At 67.8% G+C, this 18,604-nt stretch overlaps 3 protein-coding genes across 4 annotated transcripts in view; 2 read left to right on the top strand and 1 right to left on the bottom strand.

Annotated features, from left to right (window-relative positions):
• RAB3A (RAB3A, member RAS oncogene family) overlaps nucleotides 1-16,288 on the bottom strand; it is a 55,538-nt gene extending 39,250 nt beyond the window's left edge. Inside the window, exon 1 of the mRNA XM_052699967.1 lies at nucleotides 16,283-16,288. The gene's annotated coding sequence lies outside the window, so the exon portion shown is untranslated. The remainder of the gene's footprint in view (nucleotides 1-16,282) is intronic.
• On the top strand, nucleotides 2,540-5,831 carry GDF15 (growth differentiation factor 15). Its single transcript, XM_052699717.1, has 2 exons — nucleotides 2,540-2,852; nucleotides 3,442-5,831. Exons 1-2 carry the CDS (start codon nucleotides 2,540-2,542, stop codon nucleotides 4,308-4,310), a joined length of 1,182 nt encoding a protein of 393 aa, XP_052555677.1. The 3' UTR covers nucleotides 4,311-5,831.
• SSBP4 (single stranded DNA binding protein 4) lies at nucleotides 8,647-17,068 on the top strand. 2 transcript variants are annotated; one of them, XM_052699961.1, is made up of 18 exons: nucleotides 8,652-8,840; nucleotides 9,351-9,423; nucleotides 9,551-9,612; nucleotides 10,341-10,425; nucleotides 13,711-13,800; nucleotides 13,980-14,063; nucleotides 14,141-14,197; nucleotides 14,316-14,385; nucleotides 14,467-14,537; nucleotides 14,989-15,056; nucleotides 15,156-15,201; nucleotides 15,305-15,340; nucleotides 15,430-15,484; nucleotides 15,602-15,672; nucleotides 15,747-15,825; nucleotides 16,123-16,151; nucleotides 16,582-16,683; nucleotides 16,950-17,068. In XM_052699961.1, the coding sequence occupies exons 1-18, from the start codon at nucleotides 8,785-8,787 to the stop codon at nucleotides 16,977-16,979; spliced, it is 1,164 nt and encodes a 387-aa protein (XP_052555921.1). In that variant the 5' UTR covers nucleotides 8,652-8,784; the 3' UTR covers nucleotides 16,980-17,068. The 2 variants fall into 2 exon arrangements, with proteins under 2 accessions (XP_052555922.1, XP_052555921.1); XM_052699962.1 differs by lacking the exon at nucleotides 16,582-16,683 and having other exon boundaries at nucleotides 8,647-8,840.
• Nucleotides 17,069-18,604: the final 1,536 nt, after the last annotated feature.

Below are 18,604 nucleotides of genomic sequence, written 5' to 3'. Positions count from 1 at the left end.
GTTCTGGGCACCGCGTGGTGCTGGCAGAGCATGGAGAAATGGGAGCCTCCTCGGGGCGCCGCGGGCAGCGCTGGGGAAGCGGCGCTGCCCCGTTCCCCTCCACTTCCTCCTGCTGTTGGGTCGCTGCGCTGCGCGGAGCTGCAGGTGGATGCGATGGGTTCCCATGGCAGCACGGTGCTGGACCTCATCCTGCCAGAGATCTGCAGGGGGAGCCGAGTGACACCTTCCCGTGCTCCGCAGTGCCCCGGGCTCCGGGCTGCGCTTCGCCCATGATAAAGGCAGGAAATTCCTCCGTGCGACCTCCGGCAGCGCAGTGCTGATGGAGGCGGGGGGATGCTCTGATCGTGCTCTGATCGTGCAGGCTGGCGAGGACACGCCGGAGAATTTCCCAACAGATCATTCAGCATCCGCAAATGCTGCTCTGAAAGCACAAATTTTATCGCTGCTGCCTGGCTGTAAAATTTCCGGCTTCACCGCTGGCGCCTCTGGGAGGAAAACATCCGGCTTTGCAAAAGCTCTGATGCTCCTCTCCGTGCACCACACGTGGAGGGGATGGCAGCACACGGAGCGCCCACCGCCCCAAAAATGCATTGCCAGAGCAGAGCTGTGAGGGCTAGAACTCACTGCGTCGCGCTCGATGGATGGGTGCTGCGATGGCCGACGAGATGGGAGCTTTCCCAGCCACCTGCACAGCTCAGATCCTGCATTGCGGGTTGCCATCCTGCTGGGAGCTGAGCTGCCCCATGGCAGCCCCGTGCCCTCGGCAGCTCCGTACGGCTGCTGCTCACCCCACAAAGCTGCTGCATGCCCGTCCCTGCTGCGGGGATGGGGATGTGGCCGTGCAGAGCCCAATGGTGGCACGCTGAGCTGTGCGTGGGATGCAGCACTCGAGGAAAGTTGGCTCTGGCAGCAGTGCTGCCTCAGGAAATGGCCCAGAGGAACCAAAAGTGTGGTAGGCAGAAGCTGAGGGCAGGGAAAGGCAGCACAAAGGCAACTGAGGGGTTCCATTCATCCATCTGTCCGTCCATCCATCCATCCATCCATCCATCCATCCATCCATCCATCCACCCATCCGTCCGTCCGTCCGTCCGTCCATCCATCCATCCATCCATCCATCCATCCATCCACCCATCCATCCATCCATCCATCCATCCATCCATCCATCCATCCATCCATCCATCCACCCATCCATCCATCCATCCATCCATCCATCCATCTGTCCATCCGTCCATCCATCCATCCATCCATCCATCCATTTATCCATCCATCTGTCCGTCCATCCATCCATCCATCCATCCATCCATCCATCCATCCATCCACCCATTACTCATCAACCCACCCCTCCCTCCATCCCTCCCCCCCCCCAGGAGCAGCACAGCACTCACGCTGTGCCAACCCCCCGCATGCAGCCGCTCGTGCTGATGAGCCAATGCTTTCACGTGGCCACGGGTGAAAATCTTGTTCTCCTTTCTTTGCCTCAGGAAACGTCAAGAATCTGGGTGAAAAAGGCAGAAATAATGCTTGCGCCCGGCTGCCGAGATAAGCATAAATCATGGGCTGGTGGCAACGCCACGGAGCAGCTGAGCTGTGAGCTCAGCAGCGCGGAATGCAGCTGTGTCACCTCGTGTGCCCCAACCAGAGGCCACCCCACACCGTCCCCACACGGGGCTCACATCCCTTCTGCCCACAGTGGGGCGGTCGGTCCCAGCCCCCGTTGCCTGGAGCCCCTCTCCACCTCCGGGCTGGGCGACTGCCGGCTCTGCCCTCATTGACCTCTCCGGGTTTGGTCCGTCCTCTTACTGGTGGAGGAAGCTCCGACGGAGCCCAGCCGTGGGACCCCCCGTCGGTTCTCCTCCACGAGCTCTTCCCGTTGCCACGCGGCTCTGCATCAGCGCCTCTGGATCGGAGCCATCCGCGCCCGGCACCGTCCTAGGAATGATGCAAACCCCGAGCGCGGTTACTTCAGTGAGAACAGGACCGGAGCAGCGACGTGCGGCAAAGCCGGGCTGAGGTGTCATCAGCCGGAGCTCCGTTTGGGGAGTGCCGCTCTTTAATCGCGGCTCCGATCCGCTCCGCCCGCTCGTGTTGGCACCCGTCGAGCTTCTCGCTGCGGAAGGGGGGGACGAGGAGGGGACGGGGAGGGCAGGCAGGCGAGGCGCGCTGCTGCCACGCACATCCCCATCCCCATCCCCGCTCAGCTCCACGTGCCGCCCACGAGACCTCCGCCCGCCGCCGCCCCTCGGTCCGCTCAGCATCTCCCCCCCGGAGGCGCCGCGAAGCGTCCGCCCGAAACGGCGGCCGTTCCTCGTTCCATCGCCGCGCAGAGCCCGCAGTTTCATCCGTGGGACCGGGGCGGGGGGGGGGGGGGGGCTGGGATTGGGGGGGAGGAGGGCGGGCAAAGTCCCGCTTATATAAACCCGGGGCTGCTCCGCTCCATTCATTCTCCTCGCGGCATCGATAAGAGCCGCACGCGGGGCCTTTGCGCAAGAGGTTTTGCAACTCCCCGCCCGCTCCCCCCTCCTCCTCCGCCGTCTGCGCGATGCTGCGGGACGTGGGGGCCGTCACCGTCACCTGCCTGCAGCTCCTGCTGCTGGCGGGCGGCGCGCAGCCTCGGCCCCGCGCGTGGGACGAGGACGGGCAGCAGCTGGAAGCCATCAAACACGGCATCCTGCGGCGCTTGGGCATGGCCGCCCCCCCTCCCGTGCCGCACGCTCCGGACCCGGAGATCATCAGCCGAGCGCGGCGGCTGTACGAGCGGCGCGTGGCCGAACTGCGAGGGAACCGCAGCCGGGAACGGGAGGAGCGCGACGGAGCGGCGGCCGCGACGCGTTGGCACCGCCTGACCGCCATCCGTAAGTGGACGCTGCGCTCCCGTCGTGTCCCCGGACCGCGGCCCCCAGCTGCGCCCCCAGCCGCATCCTGTGTGTCTTCAAACCGCGTCCCCAAACTTCATCCCGCCGCGTCCCCCAGCCGTGTCCCACCGTACCCCAACCCGCATCCCGCCGGATCCCCAAACGGTGTCCCCAAAACATGTCCCACCATGTCCCCAAGCCACATCCCACTGCATCTCCAAACCGTGCCCCAACCCACCCCTGCCCCGACACGTGCCGGGACATGACCGGACATGAATCCACCGCTGTCACCTTCCTCCTCTCCTCTTCCTCCTTCTCCTCTCCTCTCCTCTCCTCCTCCCGCCGCTCCCAACGTTGCCTTCAGAGGAGGAGGAGTTGCAATTTTCCATTTAAAAGCACCGATCCCTGATAACGGCACAGCGGGGGGGATGCGGGGAACCGTCCGGACCGGGGGTCGGGGGGCACCACTGCGCGGGACGGGGTTGGAGCCCCGGTGCCTTCATCCCGCGGGAGGCGGGGGGTGGGCAGGGAGGAACCCCATGGCGCGCTGTGGGGTCTCTGTGACACCGGCCGTCCTCTCATCCCACAGTGCGGCGCCTGCCGGACCCCCCCCGGGGAGAGCGGGACCCCCAAGGGGGGCAGGAACCACCCAGAGGACACCGGGACCCCCACGGAGAGCCGGATCCCGACGGCGACCAGCACTCCCACGGGCAGCGAGACCCCGAAGGTCAGCGGGACCCCCGCGGACGCCGGGACCCCCCCGGGCCGTACCGTTACCTCCTGCTGGTGCCGCGCACCGGAGCTCTCCGCCAGAGGCCGCAGGTGCTGCGGGCACGGCTGCCGCTCCCCCCGCACTCAGCACCGCTCCGGGTCAGCATTTACACCCCCGGGGGGTCCGGCGGGGCCCCGCGTCTGCTGCAAGGCCGGGATTTGGACCCCCGCTCCCTCCACCTGGACCTGACGTCGCTCATCCGGCACTGGGCCGCCGGGAGCAGCGCCGCGCTGCGCTTGGAGTTGACCTTCAGCTCCGACGCGTCGGCTCCGTGGGACGGCACCGGAACCGGGAACGCGGTTCTGGAAGTGGAAACGTGGGACGGGGAGGGGCGGGGAGCGAGGAGACGGCGGGGGCTGGAGGAGGAGTGCGGGAAGAGCGAGGGGAAATGCTGCCGGCGGGTGCTGAAGGTGTCCTTCCAGGAGATCGGGTGGGACGACTGGGTGCTGGCGCCGCGCAGCTACGACATGCGCTTCTGCCAGGGCTCCTGCCCGCACAACTACCGCGCCGCCAGCATGCATGCGCAGATCCAGGCCCGCGTGCACGCCCTGAGCCGCGCTGCCCCGGCGCCCTGCTGTGTGCCGGCTGCCTACGACCCCATGGTGCTGATGCACTACGATGGAGAGGGCAGGTTGGTCAGCTCTGTCTTCGAGGATATGTTGGTCACTCGCTGTCACTGCGCCTGAGGGCGCCGCTGGGTGGAGGGGTGCCCACCTCCATCTGGAGGGACCTGTCACCCCTGGGTGCGGGGAGCAGCGCTGCTGGGTGTAGGGATCTGCCAGATGTGGACGTCGGGTTCCGTCACCCCCATCAAAGGGTTCCGTTACGTCTGGATGTGGGCCTCCATCAGCTCTGGGTCTGGGGATCCGTCGCCTCCAGACACAGGAATCCCTCGCCTTCGCCTAAAGGAATCCATCGTTGCAAACAGGGACTGGCAGCTCTGTTGCAGGGCTCCATCCCCTCCGGATGTAGGAACTCGTCATCTCTGTCTATATGGACCCAGCACCTCCACCTGCAGGGACCCCTCGCCTCCCGATGCTGATGTCTGACCTCCTGCTGCAGGGCCCCCACCCCATCCTGGTGGCACCGACCCCAGGGCCGCAGACCCCACTGCCATCACTCCACGCCGTAACTTATTCCCCTCTCCCCTTATTTAAAGCATTGGTTCAGCAGGAGGAGCCCCCCACCCCCACCCCCCCCCGGCTCCTCTGAGCCTTTTTTATACAGTCCTTTATTTATTGCTCGTTATTTATTGCACTGTACGCCTTTGTTGGGATTCTTTTTTTTTTTTGGTATATTTATATATTTCTATGAATCCAATCGCGATGTAAATGAATAAAGTGATGGGAACACGGCGCCAGCAGCTCGGCCCCACGCGGCCACGTCCCCCCCCAGCCCCCAATCCGTCACCCATGGGTGAGTCATGTGTGGGCTGCGCTCCAGCAGCACTTTGCCCCCGTTGTGGCCTTGGGGCGGGCGCTGGGAAGCCCTGACCGCATCGGGGATGTGGCACCCATTTACTGGTACCCACAGCCAGGGGATGGGGGCAGGGGGACGGGGACATGAGGACATGAGATATGGGGACGGGGACATGAGGACATGAGATATGGGGACGGGGGGCATGAGACATAGGGATATGGGACATGGGGGACAGGGGGATGGGGACATGAGACATGAGGCTGTGACATATGAGAATATGGGATGGGGGACATGGGATGGGGGTGGGGATGTGAGGTACAGAGACACGGGGACGTGGGGATGTGGGACATGGAGATACTGGGACATGGGGACTTGGAGGTGGCACCCATGGGGAAGAGGGACATGTGGGAACACGGGGACATTGAGATACGGAACATGGGGACATGGGGATGGGGGACAGGAGGAGTTCCAGCCTGGGGTTATGGGCTCTGGGGACCACAGCTCAATGGATGTGGGACGTGGGGTCACCATGATGGGGACGTGGCCTTAAGGGACTGGGAAATAGGAACCTGCCAGTGTGGGACCCGTATTGTTGGCACCTCTGCTCTGGGAACGGGACCCCCAGCACCCCACACAGCCCCTGGGGGGTTCCAGCAGACCGTGAGTCCCACGGGTCACTGAGGACAGCCCAACATTTAATGTCACCGTGGAGAATCACAAGGACCCGTGCGAGGCTGGGACACGGGGTGCCCCCATGTCACCACCCACCTCGCAGCCACACACTGCCAGCAGCGTCCAAAAACGGCATTTTTTGTCCCAGGCCGTCGGATTTCACAGAGGGCAGCATTTGGGGCCGTCGGTCCCGGCGTCACGCGGAGCTCCGGAGCGACGTGCAGGGATCGCCGCGTCCCGCCGCCCCGTCCCCATTTCGCAGCGCAAACCCCAAGGAGAAGCGGCCGCTTCCTCCCTCCGCCCCGCGCAGGAAACGGCGGCGCAGCCGTTTTGCTCTCATTGCAAAAAAGAAAACCAACAGAAAAAAAAAAAAAAGAGGAAAATCCCCTCCGCCGTCCCAGCGCTGCAGAATCCCCCGGGGCGCTGCCCTCACGGGTCGGGGCTGACATAGATGTCCTCTCCGGGGGTCCCGGTGTTGGCGTAGATGGGCTGCTCCCCTGCGCCGCTCTCCAGGAAATAGAGATCGTCCGGCGGCGCCTGGGGGCTGTGGGGAGGGGGTCAGTGGGGCAGCGCCCCGTGGAGATGGGAACGGACCCCCGGGTGGATGAATGGGGAGGAAAGGGCCCCACGGGTGTCTGATCCCTGGGTTTGGTGGGATGGGGTGGGATGGGTTGGGTTGAAATGGGATGGGGATGGGATTGAGTGGGATGGGATGAGGATGCAATAGATTGGGTTGAGATGGAGTAGGATGGGATGGATGGGTTGAGATGGGATGGGATGGGGACGGACTGCGGATGGGATGGAGATGAGGATGAGATGGAGTGGGATGAATGGCTGATGTGGGATGGGATGGATGGGATGGATGGGATGGGATGGGATGGGATGGGATGGGATGGGATGGGATGGGATGGGATGGGATGGGATGGGATGGGATGGGGTGGGATGGGGTGGGATGGGGTGGGATGAAGTGAGACAGGACGGCCCAATGCAGCCCATCAGGAGGGTCCCACGTACCCCCACAGCCCCCCCTCTCTGCAGACTCACCTGTACCCCTCCTGCTGCCATCCACGCTCTCCATCCTGCACCGGGGCTGCGCCGGGGGCCGCGTAGGAGCCGACGAAGACGTTCTCGTAATCGGGAGCCAGGCGCACCCCCACGGCAGCAGAGCTGCTCTCTGCCTCACGGCTGACATAGCGGGGCTGCCCATGGGCTGCAGGGGGCTCCCGCTTCCCCCACCCCGCAGCGCCCGCCGTCCTCCGGCACCGCCACACCACCACCCCCAGCGCCACCCCTACCGCCCCCAGCCCCACCGCCACCCCCACCGCCACCGCCGCCACGCCGCCGCCCGCGGCCGCATCCACCATCCCCACGGCGTCCCGACATTCCCGTGCGTGGAAATCGGAGGCGTTGACGGGGCCTTGGGGCGCAGCGCAGAGGCAATCGGCACCGGAGCACGAGTCCGGCGCTTTGCCCACCGCATCGCAGCGGCACGGCGGCAGCGAGGGCTGCGAGGTGGTTGCCCCGATGCCGTGGGGAAGCAGCATCAGGAGCAGCAGCATCGCTATGGGGCGCCCCATGGCTCCGCCTGGGAGGAAAGAGGGGGTCAGAGGAACAGAGCCCACAGCCCCTTCCTTCGTGGCCGGGGTCCCCGTGGCTGCGTTTGCCCCCCACCCAACCCAGCACCCCGACTCGCCTGCAGCCGGCTGCTGTGCTCAGAAAGAGGAACGGGCGGTCCCTGTGGGTCCGTGTCACTGCGTGGGGCGTAACCGGGCCTGGGGGGGTCACTGCTGCTGCTCATCCACTCGCAAATGTTCCTTCCATCTGGGGTGCACAGGCACAGCAATGCCCCTGTGCTGGGGCTCTGGCACTGTATGGCGGGGGGGGGGGGGCAGGAGGGCGTGTGGGGTTGGGCGTGGGGGGCACAGTGAATGGGGGGCACAGTGAATGGGGGGCACGGTGCAGGGTGGTGCCAGCGCCAGGGGTTGGGGTGGGGGGTCCCAGGTGAGCGCCCACCTCCACTGCACGGCCTCACGTGCCTCCATGGTGGAGCGCGGGGGGACGAGGACCTTTAGTCTGGGTGAGATGTCACAGCGTGGGCCGGGCCATGCGACACCGTGACACCGAGCCCACGGGGTCCGAAACGGGGGCGGCAACAGGGTCCTCAGCTCAGGTCGCACCGGGAATCCCCCTCGGTCCCGGGTTGGGATCAGAGCTGGGATCAGAGCCGCCGTGGCAGAGAGGACAGAACGGCGCTCATGGCAGCTCCGCCGGGCTGCGGGCGGCCCCGCAAAGCCCCACCGCCACGCGCGTCCGCGGGGGTCGCGGCTCAGCGCTCGGGCACGGCTGACACCTGCAGGCCGACGGGGGAAGCGCCGCGCACGCAGCCGCCCGAACGCACGGCCTCGTGCACACGCGGCCCCCCCGCGTGCCCACCGCAAACACGCGTGTCGCGCTCGCGGCTGTTCCGAGCTCCCCGCTCCCCGCCGTGCCGCGTCCTTCCCTGCTCTCCCCCCGCCCTTCCCTCCCTGCCCGCCCTTCTCCATCCATCTCTCAGCGTCTGTCCCTTCGTGGCCGTGCCCCCCCGCGTCTTCCCTGCCTCGTGTCCGTCACCACGCGTGTCCACCCTTTTCTGTCGCTCTGTGTCCTTCCCCTCGTGTCCGTGTCCTTCTGCACCCCTTCGTGCCCACCTCCCTCCCGCCCCCCCCTTCGTATCTCTTTCTTCACCCACGCGCGTACGCGACCGATCGCTTCCCCCTCCTCCCATCCGCGTCTCCGCGTCACTTCACGCCCACCACCCCTTGTGGACCCCCCCTCCCTTAACCTTCCGCCATCGCCCTTTTAAGAGCGGCCGCGCGGGCGGAGGAGGAGCAGCGCCGGGACGGAGGGGTGGGGGGGGCGGCGTTGCTGGAACAGCCGCGCGCGCGGGGGGAGGGAGCGGCGGCGGCGGCGTTGCGGGGACCCCCGGCCCCGCGCGGCGGTTTCAAGGTCCCCCGGGCCGGGCCGGGCCGAGGCGCAGCGCGGGGCCGGGATGGCGGCGGGGCGCCGCCGGTGACAGCGGGGCCGTGCAGGATGTACGGCAAGGGCAAGGGCTGCGGCGTGCCGTCCGACGGGCAGGCCCGCGAGAAGTGAGTGCCCGGGGCGGGGGGGGGAGAGGGAGGAACGGACGGACGGACGGACGGAGCGACGCGCGGAAGTTTTCGCGGGGGTTTCCGCCGCGGGAATCGGGGCCGGCGGCGGCGCGGCGGGGATGGGAGAACCGCGCTCCGCACCGCTCCGCACCGCTCCGCCGCGGGGCTGCGGGGCTGCGCGACCCCCGACGGATCCCCGGAGCCGCTGAGCGCGGCGTCCCTCCGGTGTCCCCGCGCGGTTCCCGCGGTGTCCCCGCGTCGTCCCCCCTCGGGGTCGCGGTGTCACGCGGGCGGCGACGCTCCGAACGCGGTTCCGCCCCGCAGCGCCGTGTCACCCGCGGGCGGCCGGTCCCGGTGCGGTGTCAGCCGGCTGCGGGGCTGGCGGCGCTCACCGGGCCGAGCCGCGCACGTGGCCGCGTCCGCCGGCAGCGCCGTTCCCGTCGCGGTGTCCCCGCACCGCCCCGCCGCCGTCCCGGTGTCACCGCGCCGCCCCGTCCCGCCCTGCAGGTTGGCGCTGTACGTCTATGAGTACCTCCTGCACGTGGGAGCCCAGAAATCCGCGCAGACGTTCCTGTCCGAGGTGAGAGCCGTGTTTTATGGGGGGGGTCGCACCGTGTGTCACACCGGCCCCCAGCGCGTCCCCCTCCTCCCCCCTGCCGGTGCCGCACGGCTCTGACCGGCTCCACGCGTCCCTCTGTGCCCCGCAGATCCGATGGGAGAAGAACATCACGCTGGGAGAACCGCCGGGCTTCCTGCACTCCTGGTGGTGGTGAGTAGGGATGGGGGGTCCCCCGAGTTGCCCCCCGGGGCCCCCTGCAACCGCTGCTCTGCTTTTCCTATCATCCCCCCCCCCCCCCCCCTCCCCCCCAAACTCGGCCCCACTGCTCAGCCCCACAGCTGGATCCAATTTGGCCGTCCCCAAAGGGCACAAAGCCCCACACTGGGGGGGGGGGGGTCCTGCATACTCTGTCCACCTCCCCCCCCCCCCAACTTCGGGTGCTCAGGAGCTGCCCCACAGCTGCTTCCTGTAACCTGCTGATGAGGGGGGCTCAGCCCCATCACCCCCTGCTGCCCCACAGCACCCCCACACCGCTCTGCCCCATTCTGCCCCACATCCCTGTCACCTCGCCAGGGAGGAGGGTGGCTTTGGGGCCACCCCACCCCACCCCATCCCATCCCATCCCATCCCATCCTGGGATGTGCTTTCTGATGTCAGGGCCCAGGAATTTGGGCTGCAGTGCATAGCGACCGTCTCCAGGCAAACACTGCAGCAGGGGGGGGGCAGGACCCCCCCACCCCATCCACCCCACAGCGGTGCTATGAACACAGCCCCGTGCCCCCCCCTGCCCCACATCCACTCCTCATTACTGCCTCAACTGCGGTCGGGCTCAGCCTCCCCTCCCCCCCCCCCATAGCCCTGGGATGGGGCTGACAGCTCTATGGGGGGACCTGGGCACAGCGGGGGGGGGTCCTGACGCTTCGTGTCCCCCCCTGCAGCGTCTTCTGGGACCTCTACTGTGCAGCCCCCGACCGCCGTGAGACGTGCGAGCACTCGAGTGAGGCCAAAGCCTTCCATGACTACGTGAGTATGGGGGGGCAGACCCTGTGCCCCCCCCCAAACACCTCCCTGAGGACGTGGGGACGCGGCGACGCGGCACGCTGGGGGTTAAGTGCAGCGCCAGCCCCCACCTCCCTGCACAGCGCTGACCTATTTTGCACAGCACCAGGAGGGGTAATCCCAGGGGCCGGGCTGTGACCCCCCCGGAACCCCCCCAGTGCCACCCTGTGCCCCGCGGGGCGCCCGGCTCCGGCTGGCGTTGATGGGGATGAGGACAGGGGGATGTGCGTGGATATGGGGGAGGGATTTGGGGGCACTGAGATGCATAGGGACAGCTGGAGAGTCGTCGTCCCCCCCCCCTCCCCGCACCAACCCATGAGCTGCCAGCAGACGTGCTCTGTACCCAGTGCTGGGCACGGTGACCTCAATGGGCCCCCAGGGTTTGTCGTCCCCCTCCCCCCTTTGCTCTGTGTTGGTAGGGGGGGCAGGACCCCCCCAGGACTGCATGGGATGGAGGGGGGGAGGAGGGTTTGTGGTGCTGGAGGTGCCATGGGATGCAGGATGCTGTGGTACCCACAGGGATGGCAGTGGGGGTGGGATGCTGTGGGATGCAGAGCTGTGCTGTGGGGCTGGGGTACCCCAAATCCTGCACGTGGTGTGGGGGGCACACCGGGGTGGGGGGGATGAAGCAGGATGCCTTGGGTTGGGGGGTGGGGGGGTTGCGGAGTCTGTGCTGCTGGGGGTGCTGTGTGTCCTGCTGTGGGATGCAGGGCTTGTGCTGCTCCAGGATGCTCCCCCCCCCCCCATTTCCCTGTGCCTCCCAGTGCTCTGTGCTGCTCAGCACCCCCCCCCCAGCACCCATCACTGCCACCCCCCCCTCCCCAGGCTCACAGCGCGGGGGCTTTTGGGGCTGCAGCACAGTGCCCCCCCCCCCCCCCCCCCATCCCTGCCGCCCCCGGCCCCGCTGCACGGCGCTGATTGCCATGCTGGAATTAATGAGGCTGGCGGTGCAGGTCAGGGCCCGTTGCCATGGCACTGCTCACAGATGCAGCCTGGGCACTGGGGACCGGGATGGGGGGGGGGGGGCCTGTAGGGCTGAGACCCCCCCCGACAATGGGGAGCAGCGCCTGGGGGGGGGGGGGCTGGCATCCCTCAGTGCCCAGAGGTTGGATGGGGGCTTCCCAGCACTGTGGCACCGTGCAGGATTTCTGTGCCCTTCCTGGGGGGGCCGCTTGGATGTGTGCCCCCCCACTGGAGTGTGCACAGCCCCCCCCATTGAGCACACACTGTTGATGGCACCGTGGGGACGGTGACCCCATATCACCGCGGGGACAACAGAGCTTGGGGGTCTGCTCTTTATGCTGGGGGGGGGTTTGTGGGGGGCAGCAGCAATCGGGGCCCCCAGCCCAGCTCAGGTCCTGCTGCCCCCCCATTTGTGGGCCCCTCCCCCCCCCCATTCCCTCCCTCCTGACCTTGCTGCTGCAGGAGGAGCTGAAACTCCCCAACCTGTTGCCATGGCAACTCCTGCTTTGCATCACTGGGCTGGGAGCGCAGCGGGGTTGGGGGGGCTGGGGGGGGCCCACCTCGGAGTGGGGCTGGGGGGGAGGTCAGCACCATCCCCAGTGCAGGGCAGAGGTCGAGCACTGACCCCCGTGGCCATGGGCACGGCACCCCGAGATGTGGGGGCATCCACATGGGGGGGGGGGGCAGTGCGGACTCCCATCCCAGGAGGGACAGAGATCGTGTGTCCCCCCCCCCACCAACAGGCTGAGAGCTGCCAAACTGGCCCTGCTGCCATAGGAAGCTGCTCCACCTCGGCTTCCTCAGTGGGGCTGCACGGTGGGTGCGGTGCTGGGCTCCTGGATGGGTGCCGGGGTGCACAGCGATGGGTGCAGCGCCGTGGCCGGTTGAGGGACGGCATCGCGGTGAGCTCCGGGATGGGGGCACCGTGGTTGGATCGTGTGGGGCACCCGAAGGGCTGCACTGCGGAGGGGGGGCTTCTGGCCGGGTGCTGCGATGGACGCCACGCCGGGCTCTGCCACGGAGCCCCGCTGGCTGCCACAAAGGGAGCCGCGCTGGACCCCGCTGCGATGGGCGCCGCTTCTCCGTCCTCCACCCCTGAGCACCAGCCGGACCCCCGCCCCACATTCGCTCCTCACCCCGCACCTCCGTCACCTCCACCCAGCGGAGGGCACCGGGCCGGGGGGCGGTGGGGGCCGAGGGGTTAACGGGAGGAATGCGCGGGGCTGCGGCGCTGGGGGGGCCGTGAGGGGGGGGGGGGGGGGGCCGTGGGGTGCCGGGCTGCCTGGCCTCCGGCGCTGTTGGTTTTGGCTGCCTGCACAGACTCTCCATTGTCTTGCAAATGATTTGTGCATGGCTGTAAAGTGAGTTCAGCTGGGCCCGGCCCCGATCCCGCGGCTGATAAATGAGGTGGGGGCCCCCGCAGCCCCCAGCACCCGCGGCCCTGGTGCGCGCCCGCGCCGTGGGGCAGAGAAGCCCCGATCGCCCCCCTGACCCACAGCGGGATCGCGCAGACGGCGCGGCCGGAGCGCGGCGTGGATGCGCGCGGTGGGAGCCGCATCCTCGGCGGTGCAGCCCGGCTGTGAGCCGCGGTCCCGGCGCCGCCCCTGTGCCAGCTGTGACCCGCGGTGGCTGTGCGCTCAGGGCTGTCCCCGTGCTGGGACGTGGCCCCCCCTCCCCGCGGTGCCCCGTCGCTGTGCCCTCAGCCCCCTCCGCTCGACGGGGTTCCCCCCCAGGCGGTGGCGCCCCATGCTGGTCCCCCCCCCCCCCCCTTTTCCCCTCCGTCCCCCCGCAGGAGGGGCAGCGCCACCCCCCCCCCCCCCTTCCCCCTCCTCCTCTCCAAATTGAATCCAGTTGTGGCAGAGACAGCGCAGGGCCGAGCGGAAAAGCAGCGCATTCCTCCCTGCTTAACAGCTCCCCCCGGAGCGGGGCTGGCAGGCGAGAGGGGCCGGGCCCCCCTGCAGTCCCCCCTGCAGCCCCACCGACCCCCCCAACCCCCCCCCCCCAGCTCCACTGCAGCCCACGGGTGGGCATCGCCCCGGTTCTCCCCGCGCTGCCCTGTCGCTCGCACGCTGACCCCAAAGCCCCGGCCGTGGTTGGGGACGCGGGGGGGGGGAGGCATGGGGTGGCTGTGGGCTTGGTGACAGATGGGACGGTGCCCCAAGAGCTGACGGGGGGCGCGATGGCGGTGCCCCCACAGCGGCCCCCAGTGCCGCAGGTGGGCACAGAGCCGCTCCCTGCCGTGGGGGGGAGCTGCCGACCCTTTGCTCAGCTCTCCTTCCCCCGCAGAGCGCAGCGGCGGCGCCCAGCCCGGTGATGGGGAGCCTTCCCCCCAGCGACGGCATGGCGGGGGGGCCCATGCCTCCCGGCTTCTTCCAGGTACCCTGGGGGGATGGAGGGGAGGAGGGACGGCTGCTATGGGGGAACTGCTGGGGCTGCAGTGTGTGTGTGTGCAGCTGGGGGCGGGCCGGGGACCCCACATCTGGGGGGTGCACTGGGTGATGCCCCCAGCCCCTGCCTCCCCCTCCTCCCCACCCCCAACTCTGTTTCTCCCGAAGGCACCGCCGGGTTCGCAGCCGTCGCCGCACGCTCAGCCTCCCCCCCACGCCCCCACCGCCCCCATGATGGGGCCGCACCCCCAGGTAAGGCTGCCTGTCCCCCCGGCCCCCCCTCCCCACATCCCCCCCCTCCTCTCACGGCTCCCCTTCCTCTCTTGCAGCCCTTCATGTCCCCCCGGTACCCCGGCGGCCCCCGCCCTGCACTGCGGATGAACCAGGTGAGGTTCCACCCCCCCCCACCCCCCACCCCCCTGCAGCCAGACCCCAATGGGGCGCAGAGCTCCACCGGGGGTCCCGCTGTGCCCTGACCCCCCCCTGCCCCCAATTCCCCTGCAGCCACCTGTGGGTGTCCCCGGCTCTCAGCCGCTGCTGCCCAACGCCATGGACCCGGCCGCGCGGGCACAGGGTGAGTGGGGGTCCCGTCCCCGGTGCTGTGGGGGGGTCAGCACACTCACACTCCCCCCCCCCCCCCCCTTCCTCTGCGCAGGGCATCCGAACATGGGGGGCCCAATGCAGCGCATGAACCCCCCCCGAGGCATGGGTGGAATGGCACCGCAGGTGAGGGGGTGGGGATGGGGGGGCAGACGGGACGGGGAGGTGAGGGGTTGTGGGGGGAGATGGAGATGGGGGACACGGGTGGGAAAGGGGATGGGAATGGAACGGGAACAGGGAGAGGGAGAGCTGAGTGTGGGTAGTGCTAGGGATGGGGATGGGAGGCAGAGAGGGGATGGGGAATGGGATGGGGACAGGGAAAGTGGGGGGGCTGTGGGCAGACAGGGTTGGGGGTGAGGATTTGGGTGGGGATGGGGAGAGATGGGGAGGGGGGAGCTGGGGGGCGGGGAGAAGAAAGGGATGGGTTTGTGTGCAGATGGGAAAAGGCTGAGGAGCTGCTGTATTTGGGGACTGAAATGGGGGTGGGGACAGGAATGGGGCTGGGACCGGGAGGGGGGTGGATTTGTGGGTGGGCTGGGGGGGGGTCTCAGCCTCCACTCACCCCATTTCCCCCCAGACCTACGGCAGTGGGATGCGCCCCCCCCCCAGCTCGCTGGCCGGCCCCGGCATGCCCACCATGAACATGTAAGGGACCGGGGGGGGCACGGGGGGGGGGAGGGCACGGGGACAGCAGCACCAGAGCCCCCCACATCCCCTCCCTCACCTCCAACCATTCCCTTCCAGGGGTCCCGGCGGCCGCGGGCCGTGGCCAAACCCCAGTGCCAACTCTGTAAGTATGGGGGGGGGGCCTTGATTGGGGGGGGTGGGGGGGACAATGAGGGGGGGCTGCACGCCCAATGCTGACCCCTCCTTTTGCCCCTCCTGCCCCCTAGATCGCCTACTCCTCCTCATCCCCCGGGAACTACGTGGTGAGTATGGGGGAGGCACGGGGGGGGGCTGTGCTGTCAGTGATCCCGTGTGCCCCCCCCCGACCTCCATCTCCTCTTTGTCCCCCCAGGGTCCTCCCGGTGGCGGCGGCCCCCCCGGCACCCCCATCATGCCCAGCCCTGGTGGTGAGTGGCCCCCCCCCCTGCTGTGTGCCCGGGGTGGGGGGGAGGTGTTGTTTTTGGGGGGGGGGGGGGGGGGGAGGTTTATTCGTGCCCCCCTCCCACTTCTCGTGCTTCCCACAGATTCCACCAACTCCAGTGAGAACATGTACACCATGATGAACCCCATCGGGCCGGCGGGGACCCGGCCAAATGTGAGCCTGGTGATGGGGGGCCGCGGGGGGGTCCCCAGCCCACCTCCCTTCGCTCACTCCGTCTTTGTTTGCAGTTCCCAATGGGGCCGGGGCCGGAGGGGCCCATGAGCGGGATGAGCGCCATGGAGCCCCATCACATGAACGGATCCTTAGGTGGGTGCCCCCCCCCGCCCCAAATCCATGCTCCCTCCCTCCCCCCAGCCCCCCAAGCAAGGTGTTCCCCCCCCATTCATACTCCCCCTCCCCTCCATCTCCCCGCTGGGGCCGGCGCTGCTGCAGCCCAGCAATGTGCCTCGTCCTGCAGTCCGTGAGCTCCATCTGCGGGCTGCCAGGCGCCGCGCAGGGATGTGGGACGGCTGGGTTGGCGGGGGGGGGAGGGATGGAAGGAGGGGGGGGGGGGGACGACAGAGGGGCTGGGGGGCCGCTGACAGCACTGCCGTCGTTTTGCAGGCTCTGGGGACATGGATGGGCTGCCCAAGGTGAGTGTGCAGCCCCCGTGTGCCGGGACCCCCCCCCCCCTCCCCACCTACAAACCCGGATTCCTCCCAGCCATCGGCACTCCCGCCTCCCCCCCCCCCAGCCATGGATAAGGAGTCCTGTGAACCAGGACCCCCTCCCCGCCCCGTGCACTGGAGCCCCCCGTGCACCAGCACCCCTGCGCACAAGGGGAGGTCGTGCACTGAGACCCTCACGTGTGGGAGCCCCACAGATTGACCCCCCCCCCCCCGAATGCACAGAGCCCCCAGCATGCACTGAGAGCCCCCCCATCCACGGGGCACAGCACATCGCCCCCCTCCGTACCCCAAGACCCCTCCCCCCCACACCCTCCCCACCACAACCCCCACTCCATACCTCAGGACCACCCTCCCTCTAAGTCTTTTCCTCCCCCCCCCCCCCCAAATTTTGCAGAGCTCTCCCAGTAACATGGCGGGGCTGAACAACCCCCCCGGCACCCCGCGGGACGACGCCGAGATGGGCACCAATTTCTTAAACCCCTTCCAAAGCGACAGCGTAAGGGAGCCGACGGTCACCTCCGGGGGCGCCCGGGGGGGCAAACGGAGAGGGCGGGGATCGCGGGGGGGTCGGGGCTGCCGGGGGGGACGGGCAGCCTGCAGAGCTCCGGCCGACCCGTGGCGGCCCCCCCCGGTGCCGGAGGGGGTCCGGCCGTGGCAAAGCATCCCGGAGGTGTGAGGATGGCCCCCTCCCCACCCCCCCCCCGGTTGCTGTGCGCCCCCCCCCCCGGCCCGCTAACCCTCTGGTGTCTCCGCTCTTTCTAGTACTCGCCCAGCATGACAATGAGCGTGTGAGCCCAGCGCCGAAGCCGGCCGAGAACCCGACGCCCCCCCGCGGTGCCAAAAAAAAAAAAAAAATAATAATAATAATTAATTTTTCTGTATTTAATAACCAACCCCCCCCCCCCAACCGCGCCACCAACCGCAAACCCCCCCTGCAAAAAAAAAAAAAAAGGAAAAAAATCATTTCTCCCCCCCCCCCCCCCCCCCCCCCCCGTTTCTTCCCCCCTTCTTAAAAAACACTAAAAGGAAAAAAAAAAATCAGAATCTCATCGCCGTGTGAAAACCACGGCTGCGACCCCCCCCCCCCGCTGCCGGACCCCCCCCCCCCCCCCGGTGGCACAGGGCAGGAGGGAGCCCAAAGGAGGGGGGGGGGGGGTAGGGGAGCTGCTTCCTGTCCTGTGCTTCCCCCCCCATTCTGCCGCACAGCGCTGGGGGGGGGGGGGGAGGAGGGGAAGTATTTATTTGGGGGGGGGTCGCAGTTTGCTCCCCTCCCCCCCCCCCCCCCAAAAAAAAAAACCCCAACCAAACAGCGGCTGCTGCCTGTTGCAATGAGCTGTGGAGAGACGCCCCCCCCCCCCCCACCAGCACTGCAAGGGCAGAAACTCCCCCCCCCCAGTCACATGAAGAGGGGGGGGGCAGCCACATTGCATCCCTGCTGAAGCCCCAGCGTGGGGATGGGGGGGGGGGGGGGCACACAGCCAGCACAGCCCCCCCTGCACCCCCAGCGGCTTCCTGCCAGGCTGAGCGGAGCTGGGGGGGCCAAGCCATACCTCCCTGCAGCCCCCCCAGCTCTAAGGGCAGCTCCGGGGCACAGAGCAGCCCCCCCCCCTCCCCCCCCCCCCCCCCTCCCCAGCCCCGTCTGTGTGCTCAGCCAGCACTGTGATCTTCCTGCCCACCCCCCCCCGACCCGAGCACCAGACCGGGGCCCCCCCCACCATCCCCCCCCCCCCCCCCCCCCCAGGGACCACTTTTAAAAAAAGAAACTTTAATATGAAGGATTTGGGGTTTTTTTGGGTTGTTTCTTTTTTTCTCTCCTCCTTTTCCTTCTCTTTTGTATCAGAAAGGACCTCAGCCTCCCCCCCCCAACTTTTATCACCCCCCCCATCCTTTACCGCGCGCCCCGGCCCCCCCCTGTTACAGCCTGGAGCAGCCGGGACCCCCCTGCCCCCCCCCCCCCCCCCCCCGTAGTCGTTCTGTGTAGGAGGGCGCCCCCCTCTTTCTTAGCCCCGAGTCTTTAGAGCGAGCCTTGCTTATGGAAACAAAACCCGGGGGGGGGGATGGGAAGGAAAAAAAAAAAGAAAGAAAAAAAAAATAAAAAAAAAGAGGAAAAAAAAGAAAAGAAAAAAAAAAAAAAGAAAAAGGGGTTTTTCCCCCCCTCCCCCCCCGAAAAAAAAAAAAAATGAAAATGACAAAAAAAAAGAAAAAAGAGCAAAGCAACCGACCGACCCTGCATCAATAAATGTAATTTGATTTTTTTCAGAAGGCGCCGTTTGGTTTTGGGGGGGTCGGAGGGGGGGGGGGGGGGGGCGGCAGGAAGAGGGGAGTGGGGGGGGATGGGGGGGGTTTATTGTGGTACAAAGCTTCACAGTGTCACGTTGGCATGGAGCCGGGGGGGACCCAAATCACACCCCCCCCCA

The sequence above is a fragment of the Tympanuchus pallidicinctus genome, unplaced genomic scaffold, assembly GCF_026119805.1.
Source record: "Tympanuchus pallidicinctus isolate F22 unplaced genomic scaffold, pur_lepc_1.0 scaffold38, whole genome shotgun sequence".
NCBI classification, from domain to species: domain Eukaryota; kingdom Metazoa; phylum Chordata; class Aves; order Galliformes; family Phasianidae; genus Tympanuchus; species Tympanuchus pallidicinctus.
Note: the sequence above shows the minus strand (reverse complement) of the source record. Positions and strands in the feature narration are given on the sequence as shown.

Bases quoted from the DNA above. Each gene is read 5' to 3' on its own strand.
- SSBP4 (XM_052699961.1), top strand. From the start codon at position 8,785: ATGTACGGCAAGGGCAAGGGCTGCGGCGTGCCGTCCGACGGGCAGGCC. The intron at 14,386-14,466 runs GTGAGTGGGGGT...TCCTCTGCGCAG, and splicing joins CCCGGCCGCGCGGGCACAGG to GGCATCCGAACATGGGGGGC. The intron at 15,057-15,155 runs GTAAGGGACCGG...ATTCCCTTCCAG, and splicing joins GGCATGCCCACCATGAACAT to GGGTCCCGGCGGCCGCGGGC.
- GDF15 (XM_052699717.1), top strand. From the start codon at position 2,540: ATGCTGCGGGACGTGGGGGCCGTCACCGTCACCTGCCTGCAGCTCCTG. The intron at 2,853-3,441 runs GTAAGTGGACGC...CTCATCCCACAG, and splicing joins GCACCGCCTGACCGCCATCC to TGCGGCGCCTGCCGGACCCC.